The following is a 15513-nucleotide window of genomic DNA, read 5'->3' on the forward strand; positions in this document are numbered from 1 at the left end:
CGGTTCCCTGACACACACATCCCCTCTGGTAATTTTATAAGAAGCTTGTCGTTATATATTTGTAATAAATAACTTCATAAAGTCATTGAGAAAGAGAAAGAAGGATAGAGTGAATTTAATACAATAATAAAAAAGAACAGCTCATCATTGTATGTCTTTATTTCTGTACCTAACTATCCCTTGTGGATTTAAAGAGAATGGGACACTTAGAGAAGGGTAGAGAATCTGGCCTCAGCCAGACCAAATTACCAGAAAACTGATAAAAACGTCTATGTATGAAATTACCATCTGACTTGTTCCATGGAATTTGGGCATTACTTTTGAAACAATGAAACCTTATTTTAAACGACTGTGACAAGTTGAACTCGAACAGACCCTTGTCATCTCCGTTTTCCGTCAGCAGATGACTCCCATAGAGAAACCATTGGCCTTAATTAACGGATAGCATGGACTGGTGTGGCCATTAGGCTGCAGGCCAATTCTCTATCCTTAACCTCAACGTGCTTGTTCACTACCCCTTGTAGATTTTTGCCAGAAATAACAACAAAAGGCAGATGTCTTTGTAAATGTAATAAGATGCATTAAGTATCTTAAGCATTTTTTCACATTTATTCATTTAATGTTTTTTCCTCATTTATATTTCAACATAATGGACAATAGGATCTAAATGCAGCCCAAGATTTACAGGCAATATACAACTTAAACTTTCTCCATAGGGAAAACACACAACTTTATATATATCAATGTGGAAGGAGGTTTATGAATTTGCCTCCTGTGGTAAACAGTTCTTTACATTGGGTCCCCCCCCCAAAAAAAAACTGTTTTAATAAAAATCTCCATTTAATAGAAATCACTGATCTACATGCGAAAACAGGCAACAGTCAAATCTTCAAATACAAAAATCCATACATGAATGTGTCCATACACATGCTGATCAGACAATTAACCAAAATGATATTCTGAAAACCAGAGTAAAAAGTCTCTCTCGTCCATCTTTTTTTTTGGGGGGGGGGATTTTTTGGAATGTTTAGAGTTAATCAAGTAAGTAATGCAGTCTGTCAATTGCTGGGGGGCGGCTGGGCGTCTCCAGGAGTTCTGTCTGCTTTGTGTCTGGCCCCGTCTGTGGCCCCTTTCAATCAGGCTAGCTTCAGGGTGCTGACGGGGAACAAGGGCATGGTTACCATAGTCACAGGGTTGAGCACCGTCTGCCCGACCAGCTGCGGGTGGTGGGTAACCACCTGGGCACCCATCGCCGCCACCTGCTGCTGCTGCTTGCCCATGGTGGTTGCCTGCTGGCTGTGCACTGTGGCGTTCACGTGGGTGAGTGTCTGGGTGATGTGGCCCATCATGGTGGGCTGAGTAACAGCCACAGGCTGGGGGTAGATGGTGGGTAGGTGCTGGCCCAGATGGGCCACTGGGTGCACGGTGATGTGGCTGATGGGCTGGTGGTGGTGGCCGGGAGCCAGGTGCATGGCGTTGGAGGAGGTGGAAGCCAGGTGGGCGATGTGTTTGGAAGCACCAGCCTGGATGACGTGGTTGACAGCCTGTATGACGGAGGTGTGGGAGGCTGAGGCGTGGGCGATGACCGTGGACTGGAGGCTGGGGGCGGTCACTGTGTGTGTATGGGCAGGGAGCAGGGCCTGGAGAGAAGTGGTGGTGATGCTGCTGGGTGTAGGGACAGAGAGGGCTGCAAGAGTCAGTGGATGGGGATGGGGCAAGGGGGCCTTCTGCTGGATGGCGATGTGCTGGGTGAGGAAGGAGGTGGTTGTGGGGGTGATGGTGGTGATCGAGGTCACAGTCTTGCGCAGCTCAGGCTGCATGGCTTGAGGCACTGTGGGTAAGGCGGTGGGCATCACCGGCACATTGTCAACGTCCATGTCGTCCTTGATGACGTCTTCACCTTCTGCAATGCAGAGGAAACAGAATTGACATTAAAGTTATTACATTAACATTATGTAATCAAGGTTCCAGAAACATATAATTTCCTGACTCATCAGAACATAGCTGAGCATGTGCATACTTCTACTACACTCACTAAGAACTTTATTAGGAACACCTGTACACCTTCTCATGGTGGAGGTGGTGTAATGGTGTGGGGAATGTTTTCTTGGCACACTTTGGGCCCGTTAATACCAATCAATCATCGCTTGAATGCCACAGCCTATTTGAGTATTGTTGCTGACCATGTGCATCCCTTCATGGCCACAATTTACCCATCTCCTAATGGCTACTTCCAGCATGATAATGTACCATGTCATAAAGCAAAAGTCATCTCAAACTGGTTTCATGAACATGACAATGAGTTCAATCAGTGTTCTTCAGTGGCCTTCCCAGTCACCGGATCTGAATCCAATAGAACAACTTTGGGATGTGGTAGAATGGGAGATTCACAGCTTGAAAGTGCACCTGAAAAATCTGCAATCATGTCATGATGGACCAGAATTTCAAAGGAATGTTTCCAACATCTTGTGGAATCAATGCCAAGAAGAATTTAGGCTGTTTCGAGAGCAAAGGGAGGCCCCTACCCAGTATTAGTATAGTGTTCCTAAAAAAGTGCTCTGAGTGTATGTAGGCATGGGGTTCTGTTGAGTTTGGTTGCCAAAATCTCTCATCCGGGGATTTTTGGGTGCCCCGAGCCCTGATAGGTAAACGTGACAAAAATATTGACGGGTAAAAATTTACTGTGACGCGGTTGTTGTTTTTTTAAATGTATTGATTTTAATATAAAACCTTGAAAGATTAGTCTACCTGAGGCAGTATGTGGAAACATCTAAACTTTGTATACACCTATACCATGGATACTTTGGTACCTACAATGTAGGTGTACTTGAGACAATATGTGTATACTTGTATACAATGTAGGTGTACTCAAGCTGTGTGTATACATCTATACTCTGTAGTTGTGTACCTGAGGCGGTCGAGGTCGAAGCTTGGTCCTCTTCTGGTTGTACCGTCTGTCTGAGCATGCGGTCGATCTCCATCACGTCCATCCATTGGCTGAGCTCGTTCTTAAGTTCCGCCAGTCGCTGCTGCGTGGCAATCTTCTGCCAGGCCAGTCTCTCCATCTCATGCTCGTACTCCTTCTCCTTTCGTTTCAACGTCTACACACACACAGGGGGGATGAAGATGGATCAATGAAAAAAAAAAAAAAAAAAAAAAAATCTTACTCCGCAAACCCAGTAAGGGGTGTGTGCATGACCAGGTGCCATTCATAACACCAGATGCCAGAGAGAGAGCGACACAGACAGAAAGAGAGAGAGAGAGAGAGCGAGAGAGAAACAGATAAAGAGACAGAGAGAGAGACAGAAACAGAGCCAGAGAGAGATACAGACAGAAGGAGAGAGACAGAGAGACACACAGACAGACAGCCAGAGACAGTGACAGAGAGAGACAGACAGACACAGAAGAGAGAGAGAGAAAGAGAGAGAGAGACAAACACAGGGAGAGCGAGAGACAGACAGACAGAGAGAGAGAGAGAGAGCGAGAGAGAAACAGATAAAGAGACAGAGAGAGAGACAGAAACAGAGCCAGAGAGAGATACAGACAGAAGGAGAGAGACAGAGAGACACACAGACAGACAGCCAGAGACAGTGACAGAGAGAGACAGACAGACACAGAGAAGAGAGAGAGAGAAAGAGAGAGAGAGACAAACACAGGGAGAGCGAGAGACAGACAGACAGAGAGAGAGAGAGAGAGACAGAGAAGAGAGAGAGACAGACAAACAGACAGACAGACACAGGGAGAGAGACAGAAACAGAGCCAGAGAAGAGAGCCAGAGAAACAGACAGAGAGATAGAGAGACAGAGAGAGAGTCAGACAGACACAGACAGAGAGAGCTGTCCGTCTGTCTCGCTCTCTCTCTTTGTCGGTCTCTGTCTGTCTCTCTGTGTCTGTCTGTCTGTTTCAGACACAGACAGAGAGAGACAGACAAAGAGAGAGAGACAGAGTCACACAGACAGAGATAGAGACAGAGAAAAAACAAACAGAGAGAGAGACAGACAGAGAAACACAGAGAGACAGAAAGAGAGAGAGAGACAGTCACACAGACAGATAATCAGACAGACAGAGAGAGAGGAGAGACGGACAGAGAGAGAGGAGAGAGACGGACAGAGAGACAGACAGAGAGGAGAGACAGAGAAACCGACAGAAAGAGAGAGCGAGACAGACTGTTTCTCTGTCCGTCTGTCTTGCTCTGTCTGTCTCTGTCTCTCTCGCTCTCTCTGTTTCTCTGTCCGACAGAGAGAGAGCGAGAGAGACAGAGACAGACAGACAGACAGGGACTGAAACAGACAGACAGAGAGACAGACAGATCGAGAGAGAGGAGAGACAGACAAGGAGAGAGAGAGAGACAGACACAAGGAGAGAGAGAGAGAGACAGACAGAGAGAGGAGAGACAGACAAGGAGAGAGAGAGAGAGAGAGACAGACAGAGGGAGAGATTGCTAAATTGTCCTGCAAGCTGTCCTTTACTATAGATCAGGGAACCATAACAAACCTCTCCGCACAACTCCATACCAAGGCCAGGGAATAAACATCCACAGCTGAGGAGAGATTAGCACCATGCGCTGGGTCAACAGCCGGAGAGCAGATGGGAGACACACACACACACACACACACAAGAGAATGCATGGAACCAGCTCCGTTGTAGCTATCACACAAATTGATCTCTCTTCCTCAGGCCCCTCACAAAAACAGCACAGCAGCAACGTCAAAGCAATGAAAAGGGACACGTCTTGGAACAGGACTGGCTTTTGCCATGTAAGGTAAACAAGGCTCAGGCACCGCTACATGCAATGCAAGTGCTGAGCACATGGCCGCGCAGAGAGGAAGAGAACAGAGCTGGAGGGAGGGACCGGGGGAGGAGCAGGTTGTACTCACTGACTCACTTCTGCAGCAGTGAAACAGCCTGCGCTAGCAGCAGCCACGTTGCAGACATGCTACTCCGCAGAGCTAATCAAGCTGGAGGACAAAGGTCTTGTGACGTCCATTTGTGCCACATAGTAACCGTAAACCCTTGTCTAGTCGCTGTGCCTGCCCTGGGGTTGTAATAGACACTTCATGTGGCTCCCGGTTTCAACAATAAAAAGGACAACTTTTAGAGGAAAACCAAATGCCTCTATTTTAATGAGTCGTCTCTGTGCGTGTTGACCTTCCACTAGCCTTAGCTGGCTTAATTTTGAGTTCTTGTTGTGTCATTGGTTGTGCAGACCTTGTGTCCCAGACCTTGGTGTCTTAGTTGTGTGGGTCACTGGGACATCACATCAACATCTTTGGCAATGTTATTAGGCACTGATCTTTGCAGCAAGTGCCTTGAACAAAAAATGGTAGACATAAACCGAATCCTGCCTTTTACTCCTTCCATCCCTGCACAGGTTGGAGTACCAATTACCGTCTGGGGAGAAGAAAACTGTGTGCAACTGTGAAAGCCCCCTTTCGACAATCTGTAAAATGCCAGCTGTGGCACAGTGGGAGGGAGGGTACATCTTGCAGACCTGCAGAAAAAATGCTTCATAATTTGACAAGGTTATTAAGTGACGGGGTTTCAGAGAACTGTCTTGATTTGTGAACACATAAGGACAACAGGAGAGGACAACAATGTATTAATAGTTCATCCCCTTCAAGAAAAAGCTCAAATTTGACAGGAAAACATTAAAATGCTGTGCTTGGCCTCAAAACACTGGAGAGGAGCATCTCTGGGAGCGATATCAGAGGCCTCAGTCTGACTTAGATTGCCTCTACAAGAGGGTCTGAAGCAACATCCTCAAAGGATGTTCCAAAGGGCACCCCCTCCTTTTCAAGGTTCCCGAAACTGACCACTTTCTGTTAGCCTTCAGTAGTACCGTTACTCAATCGCACTAATCACCAGCTACAATGCATTCGGAAAGTATTCAGACCCCTTGACTTTTTCCACATTGTTATGTTACAGCCTTATTCTAAAATGGATTAAAAAATACACACAATACCCCATAATGACAAAGCGAAAACAGGTTTAGAAATTGTTGCTAATTTATAAAAAAAAATATATATCACATCACCTTTACAGAAGTATTCAGACCCTTTGCTATGACACTCGAAATTGAGCTCAGGTGCATCCTGTTTCCATTGATCATCCTTAAGATGTTTCTACGACTTGATTGGAGTCCACCTGTGTTAAATTCAATTGATCGGACATGATTTGGAACGGCACACACCTGTCTATATAAGGTCCCACAGTTGACAGTGCATGTCAGAGCAAAAACCAGGCCATGAGGTCGAAGGAATTGTCCGTAGACCTCTGAGACAGGATTGTATCGAGGCACAGATCTGGGGAAGGGTACAAAAACATTTCTGCAGTATTGAAGGTCCCCAAGAACACAGTAGCCTCCATCATTCTTAAATGGAAGAAGTTTGGAACCACCAAGACTCTTCCTAGAGGTGGCCGCCCGACCAAACTGAGCAATAGGGGGAGAAGGGCCATCGTCAGGGAGGTGACCAAGAACCTAATGGTCACTCTGACAGAGCTCCAGAGTTCCTCTGTGGAGATGGGAGAACCTTCCAGAAGGACAACCATCTCTGCAGCACTCCACCAATCAGGCCTTTCTGGTAGAGTGGCCAGACGGAAGCCACACTTAAAGGACTCTCAGACCATGAGAAACAAGATTCTCCGGTCTGATGAATCCAAGATTGAACTCTTTGGCCTGAATGCTAAGTGTCACGTCTGGAGGAAACCAGGCACCGCTCATCACCTAGCCAATACCATCCCTACGGTGAAGCATGGTGGTGGCAGCATCATGCTGTGGGGATGTTTTTCAGCGGCAGGGCCTGGGAGACTAGTCAGAATCAAGGGAAAGATGAACGGAGCAAAGTACAGAGAGATCCTTGATGAAAACCTGCTCCAGAGCGCTCTGGGCGAAGGTTCTTCTTTCAACAGGACAAGACCCTACACACACAGCCAAGACAACGCAGGAGTGGCTTCAGGACAAGTCTCTGAATGTCCTTGAGTGGCCCAGCCAAAGCCCGGACTTGAACCCGAACAAACGTCTCTGGAGAGACCTGAAAATGGCTGTGCACCGATGCTCCCCATCCAGCCTGACAGAGCTTGAGAGGATCTGCAGAGAAGATAATGTAATTGTTGGGTATTGTGTGTAGATTGATGGGGGGGAAAAAATGCAATTTAATCCATTTTAGAATAAGGCTGTAACATAACACAATGTGGAAAAAGTGAAGGGGTCTGAATACTTTCCGAATGCACTGTATTGTTAATTCCTACCACTGTTAAACCACTTGCAGACGGAGTACATCTTAACCTCACAGGAGGATCAACCTCTACATTTTATTACTACGATGGCTTGGTACGAGTTCACTGGGTTGCCATACACCACCTGGTTGCCTCACTTCAGTAAGGCCTAGCTCTGACAATGGATAACCTTTCATTCACAAAGGCGGGGGAAATGAGGACTGAGAATCAAGAGGAGAAAGTGAAGAGCCTCATGTGACGTTAGGCCCAGTACACCAGGGTTTACTTAAGAGCACTAGCAGCCATGAGGACAGCGGTAGGCAGCATGAACACAGGTGAGTGTACACAGCCTCTCACACACACAGCCATTTTATAAAGCATTATATCACCAGCAGCAATAGGTCAGTGAAGAGGTAAACCAATTCCATGTGAAAAGGAGAAAATCACAGTGTAGGAAGTCATAGTAAAACAATCTGAAGCTACTACATAGGACAGCCACTGCCATGTACCCAACAGATGGATACAAGACTGCATGCAAGCACAGTTTTGAAACATATCAGTGATCATTCAGCTGCTAACTTCACTCACAGATAGACATCAGAGATACTAGGCAATGAATAAAATAAAATAATAATCTCCGGCATGCAGGGAGAGGAGATTCAGCCGGGACCACGTGCGCCTGAAACCACCCATGTCTGGACGACAGACAGCAGAGCACATGCTGTGCTTTTACCTCCTCGTCTCATCCCACACAAATACAGTGGGGGAAATAATTATTTGATCCCCTGCTGATTTTGTTAGTTTGCCCGATTACAAAGAAATGAGCGGTCTATAATTTTTATGGTACTTTTATTTTAACAAATAGAGACAGCATATCAACAAAGAAGTCCAGAAAAAACACATTATATAAAGTTATAAATTCACTTGCATTTGATGGAAGGAAATAAGTATTTGATCCCCAAGCAAAACATGACTTAGTACTTGGTGGAGAAACCCTTGCTGGCAAGCACAGAAGTCAGACGTTTCTTATAGTTGGTCACCAGGTTTGCACACATCTCAGGGGGGATTTTGGTCCACTCCTCTTTACAGATCCTCTCCAAATCCTGAAGGTTTCAAGGCTTTTGCTTGGCAACTCGAAGCTTCAGCTCCCTCCACACATTTTCTATAGGATTAAGGTCTGGAGACTAGCTAGGCCACTCCATGACCTTAGTGTGCTTCTTCTTGAGCCACTCCTTTGTTGCCTTGGCTGTATGTTTTGGGTCATTGTCATGCTGGAAGACCCATCCACGACCCATCCTCAGTGCTCTGGCTGAGGGAAGGAGGTTCTTGTCCAAGATCTTACGGTACATGGCCCCGTCCATTGGCCCCTCAATGCAGTGAAGTCGTCCTGTACCCTTAGCAGAGAAACAACCCCAAAGCATAATGTTTCCACCTCCGTGTTTGACGGTGGGGATGGTGTTCTTGGGATTGTAGCATTCAGCATTTCTCTCCCTCCAAACACGAAGAGTCGAATTTATGCCAAAGAGTTAAATTTTGGTCTCATCTGACCACATCACCTTCTCCCAAGCCTTCTCTGAATCATTTAAGTGTTCATTGGCAAACTTCAGATGGGCCTGTACATGTGCCTTCTTGAGCAGGGGGACCTTGCGGGCACTGCAGGATTTCAATCTGTTACGGTGTAGTGTGTTACCAATGGTTTTCTTGGTAACTGTGGTCCCAGCTGCCTTGAGATCATTACCAAGCTCCTCCCGTGTAGTTCTGGGCTGATCCCTCACCCTTCTCATGATCATCCTTACCCCACGAGGCGAGATCTTGCATGGAGCTCCAGGCCGAGGGCGATTGATGGTTATTTTGTATTTCTTCCATTTTCTAATAATTGCACCAACAGTTGTCTCCTTCTTACCAAGCTTCTTGCTGATGGTCTTGTAGCCCATTCCAGCCTTGTGCAGGTCTACAACTCTTACCCTGATGTCCTTTGAATGTTCTTTGGTCTTGCCCATGGTGGTGGAGAGGTTGGAATGGAAGAGATTGATTCTATTGACGGGTGTCTTTTATACCCATAACAAGCAGAGATTAGGAGTACTTTCTTAAAGTGACAGGACTAATCTGTGTGCCTCATGGGCATATAACCGGTCTGTATGAGCCAGAATTCTTGCTGGTTTGTAGGGGATCAAATACTTATTTCCTTCGATCAAATGCAAATGAATTTATAACTTTATATAATGTGTTTTTTCTGGACTTCTTTGTTGATATTCTGTCTCTATTTGTTAAAATAAAAGTACCATAAAAATTATAGACCGCTCATTTCTTTGTAATCGGGCAAACTAACAAAATCAGCAGGGGATCAAATAATTATTTCCCCCACTGTACATTCTTACAAAATAATACTTACACTTGGATTCAAGAACTACCCTGGAGTGAAAGTCCGATAATCTAGCCTGACCTTTCTCCTCACTAAATCAGTTTATCTCTCTCATCTAAGTAACCGAAGAACGTTGGGGCCACGTTGGTCTGCATTTGAGTGAAAATGGCAAGTTTTTTTATTTTTTTGGTACATATGCTTTAAATACACCCTAAATCCAGTTTAGCTGTTGGGGTGGGGGGGTAGTGGCGTGGGTCAGTCTGCCAGTCAAGCACAACAAAGTGACACAGCTTGGCTTAATCACACAGAGGGAGGGGGTAGTGAGGGAGGGGGATTGGGTGACATGAGTTCTGCACCCACACTGTCCTAGCTTCCCCTCGTAGGATCATCAAATCCTCAATACCACTGTGGGGTGGAACATTGAGGAAATGTCTCTTTCTGAACCTGTGTGACACACACAGCAACAGGAACTCAATGGAAGCACACTAGAGTTAATTTAGGTCAGGGGTGGCCCTTTGTACAGCTGCTCTCTGCTAACACTATTGGCCTTCTACCCATGACCTGGCCATGTCAAAATCATGAGACATTCACTTTTAGCTACACATCTACACGTCACATCAAAGGACCTCAAACATGCTTCATTAGGTAAGAGTTAAACACCAGTGTGCTCGTGGGTTGGAGGTTCACGCAGTGCTGGGAATATAAAACCCTATAGATGTATTGAAATTTAGAAAGAATACTCCAACACATATGTTGACTTGCGTGCAATGTTATTCTTGTCGAGGTAAACGTATGTGGGGGGTATTCCTTCTAAATATTAACTGATCCACCCATACCCTAGAGCCCATCAAATCAGTTTGTCTTTCCGCTAGAACCTTCCCTCACCCTGACTAACCTGACCGATGTGGGCGTCGCTCCTCAGGAACCTTACCAGAGCACCATAACACATGACTAGCTTTCTAGTGTCCGTTGTCTCCTGTGCATCTCTCTACCTCAATATCAGCCAAAACAATCATGGCTCTGCAGAGAAATACACTCACCCAACACTTTATTCGGAACACCTGTACACCTTCTCATGGTGGAGGTGGTGTAATGGTGTGGGGGAATGTTTTCTTGGCACACTTTGGGCCCGTTAATACCAATCAATCATCGCTTGAATGCCACAGCCTATTTGAGTATTGTTGCTGACCATGTGCATCCCTTCATGGCCACAATTTACCCATCTTCTAATGGCTACTTCCAGCATGATAATGCACCATGTCAAAGCAAAAGTCGTCTCAAACTGGTTTCATGAACATGACAATGAGTTCAGTGTTCTTCAGTGGCCTTCCCAGTCACCGGATCTGAATCCAATAGAACACCTTCGGGATGTAGTAGAACGGGAGATTCACAGCTTGAAAGTGCACCTGAAAAATCTGCAGGAATTGCGTGATGCAATCATGTCATGATGGACCACAATCTCAAAGGAATGTTTCGAACATGTTGTGGAATCAATACCACGAAGAATTGAGGCTGTTTTGAGAACAAAGGGAGGCCCTACCCAGTAGATAGATAGATAGATAGATAGAAACTTTATTTATCCCAGGGGGAAATTCAGGTTCCAAGTAGCATACAGACATAGGGGTATCACACATAACATACACATACAACATACAACATTAGCAGCATTTTATACAGGCGAGGTGCAGTTGTAAATGTCTTTGCAGTTAGGTGAGGTGTGAAAAGGTAAGGCAGACAGTGCGATTATAGCATTAAATACTAAAAACTAAATACGGGCTACATAAATATGGACTATTTTAAAGTGCATTTAGTCCAGGCTGGTGGAGGGAGGTAGGAGCTGTGTATGAGACCTAGCATAGCTAGTAAACATTGTAGATAATGAGGTGAAACAGTGACATGATACATGATAGTGATATGATACAGAGGGTGGAGGTTATGCAGAGAAGTCCATCTCTTTGCCCTTGATTGACTTATTGTAGAGTTGTATGGCTCTGGGGACAAATGATTTAGTAAGTCTGTCAGTTTTGCTTGTCAGTGCTCGTAACCTCCAGCTGATCAAGCTCTTCTGCTGGATGATGGTGTGGTACAGTGGGTGACCTTCATTGTCCATGATGGTGAGCAGTTTGCTCAGAGTTCTTTTTTCCAGTACTGAAGTGATGCTCTCCAGTTCAGCTCCCACAACAGAGCCAGCTTTCCTTACCAGCCTGTCCAGTCGCCCGGCATCCCTCTTCTTAGTGCTTCCTCCCCAGCACACCACTGCATAGAAGAGAACGCTGGCGACCACAGACTGGTAAAACATCCCTAGGAGTTTGCTGCAGACATTGAAGGACCGCAGCCTCCTCAGGAAGTACAGCCGGCTCTGTCCCTTCTTGTAAATCGCATCAGTGTTGGCTGACCAGTCCAGTTTATTGTCCAGGTGGACCCCCAGATACTTATATGTGCTGACCATTTCCACATTGACTCCCTCAATGGAGACTGGTAGCAGAGTGGGCTTAGACCTACGGAAATCCACCACCATCTCCTTGGTCTTTGTAGTGTTGAGTTGTAGGTGGTTGAGTTTGCACCATTGCACAAAGTCCTCCACCAGGCTCCTGTACTCCCCCTCCTGCCCATCTCTGATACACCCCACAATTGCCGTATCGTCCGAAAACGTCTGCATGTGGCATGACTCTTTGTTGTAGCAGAAGTCAGACGTGTACAGGGTGAACAGGACAGGAGAGAGCACAGTTCCCTGTGGTGCTCCGGTGTTGCATACTACAGTGTCCGAGAGGCAGTCCTTCAGTCTGACAAACTGTGGCCGCCCTGTCAGGTAGTCAGTGATCCAGGATACCAGGTGGGCGTCCACACCCATCTGCAGGAGCTTGTCTCCCAATCTGAGGGGTTGGATGGTGTTGAAAGCACTGGAAAAATCAAAGAACATGATTCTCACAGCGCTTTTCCCTTTGTCCAGGTGAGAATGCGTCCTGTGCAGTAGATATGTGATGGCATCGTCTACTCCAACCTTCTCCTGTAGTGGATCCAGTGCATGGCTAACCTGGGGTCTGAGTGTATGTAGAAGCAGTCTCTCCATTGTTTTCATAATGTGTGAGGTGAGTGCGACAGGCCTGAAGTCATTGAGTTCTTTTGCGTGTGGCTTTTTTGGGACAGGGATAAGACATGATGTCTTCCACAGTGTTGGGGCCCTACCAAGACGTAGACTCAGGTCAAATAAGTACCTCAGTGGCTCTCCCAGTTCGGCAGCGCAGGTCTTGAGCAGTCTGGGACACACTTTGTCTGGACCCGCTGCCTTCCTGGGGTTAAGTCGCTTTAGTCCCGATCGCACCTGGTCTGCCGTGATTGTAGGGGGGAGGGGCTGGGAGGGAGGGGGGGGTGGGTGGTGGGGTGGCTCTTTGTCCCTGGGCGCTCCAGTAGACAGTGGCTGATGGCTGGTGATTGAGGTCGGTGACGCCTTTGATGATGGGGGGTGTTGGGAGATGGGGGGCTGTGTGAGATGGGGGAGAGGTGTAGAATGGCCCTGCACGCCGACAGAGACAGCTCCTGGAGAGGGGGTGGGGTAGGCCACCGCAGCTGGGTGGTTGAACCTGTTGTAGAACTGGTTCAGTTCATTGGCCCGGTCTCGACCTCCTTCAACACAGCTACTGCTCTTCCTCATGCCCGTCATCATCTTCATCCCATCCCACACCTCTCGCACGTTGTTCTGCTGCAACTTCCTCTCTACCTTCCTTCTGTATAACTCCCTTGCCTCTTTCAGCTTGACTTTGAGTTCCCCTTGTGCGTGCTTCAGCTTTGCTAGGTCCCCCTCTTTGAACGCCCTCTTTTTCTTATTGAGGAGGGCCTTGACATCGCTGGTAATCCAAGGCTTGTTGTTTGGAAAGCAGCGCACAGTTTTTGTGGGAACAACAATGTCTTCACAGAAGTTCAGGTAGTCGGAGTAGCAGTGTGCGAGCCCATCAATGTCATCACCATATGATTGTTGGAAAATATTCCAGTCTGTTATGTCCAAGCAGTCCCTCATGGCCTCATCCGTCTCGGGGGACTTCTTCTTGAAGGTGCGTGTTCTGATTGGTTCTCTCCGAACACATGGAGTGTACAGTGGTTGTAGGGAGACCAGATTGTGATCTGATTTCCCCAGTGGTGGTAGTGATGTGGCGGTGTAGGCATCCTTAATGTTTGCATACAGAAGGTCAATTGTTCTGCTCTGTCGTGTGGGGCAGTTGACATACTGGTGAAAGGCGGGCAGTGTTGAATCCAATGTGACATGATTAAAGTCCCCTGATATGGCGATGTAAGCATCGGGGTACTGAGCTTGGAGTTTCGCGATGGTAGAGTGGATGACGTCACACGCGGTTTCAGCCATAGCTCGGGGTTGTATGTACACAGCGATGACGATGGCGTTCGTAAATTCTCGGGGCAGATAATAGGGACGTAAACTCACCGCTAGTACTTCAACATCAGGGCAGCAGATAATGTCCTTCACCGTAATATGTCCAGGGTTACACCATCTGTTATTGATGTAGAGTACGAGCCCGCCACCTTTGTTTTTGCCACTTAAACTCGGGTCTCTGTCCGCTCTCACATGCGAGAAACCAGGGAGCTCAATGTTAGCATCTGGTGTGTTGTTGTTCAGCCATGTCTCCGTGAGAATCATCACGCTGCATTCCCTGTACAGTTTAACGTTCCTCACCAAAGCTGCCAGCTCGTCCGTTTTATTGGAAAGTGAATTAACGTTACCCATCACACACGAAGGGATCGACGGTTTATACTTCCACCGCTTCGCTAGGGCCCTCTCCTTAACTTTAGCCCCAGCTCTGCAGCCTCGATAAGGCCGTCGAATCTCCTTCGGAATGCTGTTAACGTAAGTACTGTCGGTAGTTCCCTTTGATCTGAGCTCGAGTAGCAGATTCCTCGAGTAAGTCCGCGTTGTGCTGCTGCTTTCTTGCGGAAAAGTATCCGTATCCATAGGATACAACATGTCCACGCGTTGCATGTAAATAAAATATAAAAATTGCAAACGGAAAAGTAGTTAAAAGACTTAACAAAGACAAAACAACGAGAGCTACTGGATGGACAGCCTGCTCACGCCGGCGCCTGCGTGTTTCAGTATTAGTATAGTGTTCCTAATAAAGTGCTCTGTGAGTGTATGTTTCAGCTGGATAATGACCAGTTAAAAAATCTTTTGCCAACTTACGCTACACGTGACAACTGTGTGAAAAGCAATCCACAATGTTCTTACACAAGGAAATTGTTCCAAGTGTGGGGTTCACACAACCAGATGTAGCGCTACAGACCATCAGTATAGCAACATCACTACATCACTCCACAGTCTGCTGACAACACTGACACCACGCAACCAACTCCCACCTTGTAAAAGTACGATTCTCTACTGCTTCTGCAAAACAAAATAGCACTTTAAGTTTTGGAGGAAAATCTTAAAACGGACCTTCCTTGACCAAAGAAATCATCAACAGTGATTATGTAACCCCCCTGCTCTGGTTAGCCTAGTTATCGGTTGCAGCAGCGTACCTGGATGTATCGGAGGGCACTCCTCAGCAGACTCAGGTTGGAGGTCTTCTTCTCGTCTACGTTGGGGATGGTCTTCTTAAGCGTTTCAAAGCAATCCTTCAGATGAGCTCGTCTAAGGGTGGGGGAGGGGGTTTGGATGGAAGGCACAGAGAAGAGAAGCAATTTGAGTAAGAGAAAAAGAGGCAGGACCAAATGTGACTTCAAAGATTTAAACTTCTCAGGCTTGAGAATATTTGGGACATTTTTGGATGTCAGTCTATAACGAAGCTGGCAGGGGTAAGGCAACATCTCCTCTGTTTAGTCCTGTTGTGAGCTTAACCCTACAGTACTTTTGATGTTCATAATAAGCCATGAGGAAGAAGAAATATGTTTGACTAAAGCAATACCTGAAGAACAGTGATAGTTAGAACCAC

General features: G+C 46.6%; 1 protein-coding gene across 1 annotated transcript in view; it reads right to left on the reverse strand.

Moving 5' to 3' along the window:
* Window positions 1-559: 559 nt before the first annotated feature.
* Window positions 560-15513, reverse strand: part of LOC310823846 (max-binding protein MNT-like) — a 29292-nt gene continuing 14338 nt past the window's right edge. Inside the window, exons 3-5 of the mRNA XM_083696717.1 lie at window positions 15101-15212; window positions 2909-3101; window positions 560-1903 (exon numbers count right to left, since the gene is read on the reverse strand). Coding sequence (XP_083552843.1) covers window positions 1137-1903; window positions 2909-3101; window positions 15101-15212 — 1072 coding nt within the window. The 3' untranslated portion in view covers window positions 560-1136. The remainder of the gene's footprint in view (window positions 1904-2908; window positions 3102-15100; window positions 15213-15513) is intronic.

This window comes from Argentina silus, assembly GCF_951799395.1.
Source record: "Argentina silus genome assembly, chromosome: Y".
Lineage (NCBI taxonomy): Eukaryota > Metazoa > Chordata > Actinopteri > Argentiniformes > Argentinidae > Argentina > Argentina silus.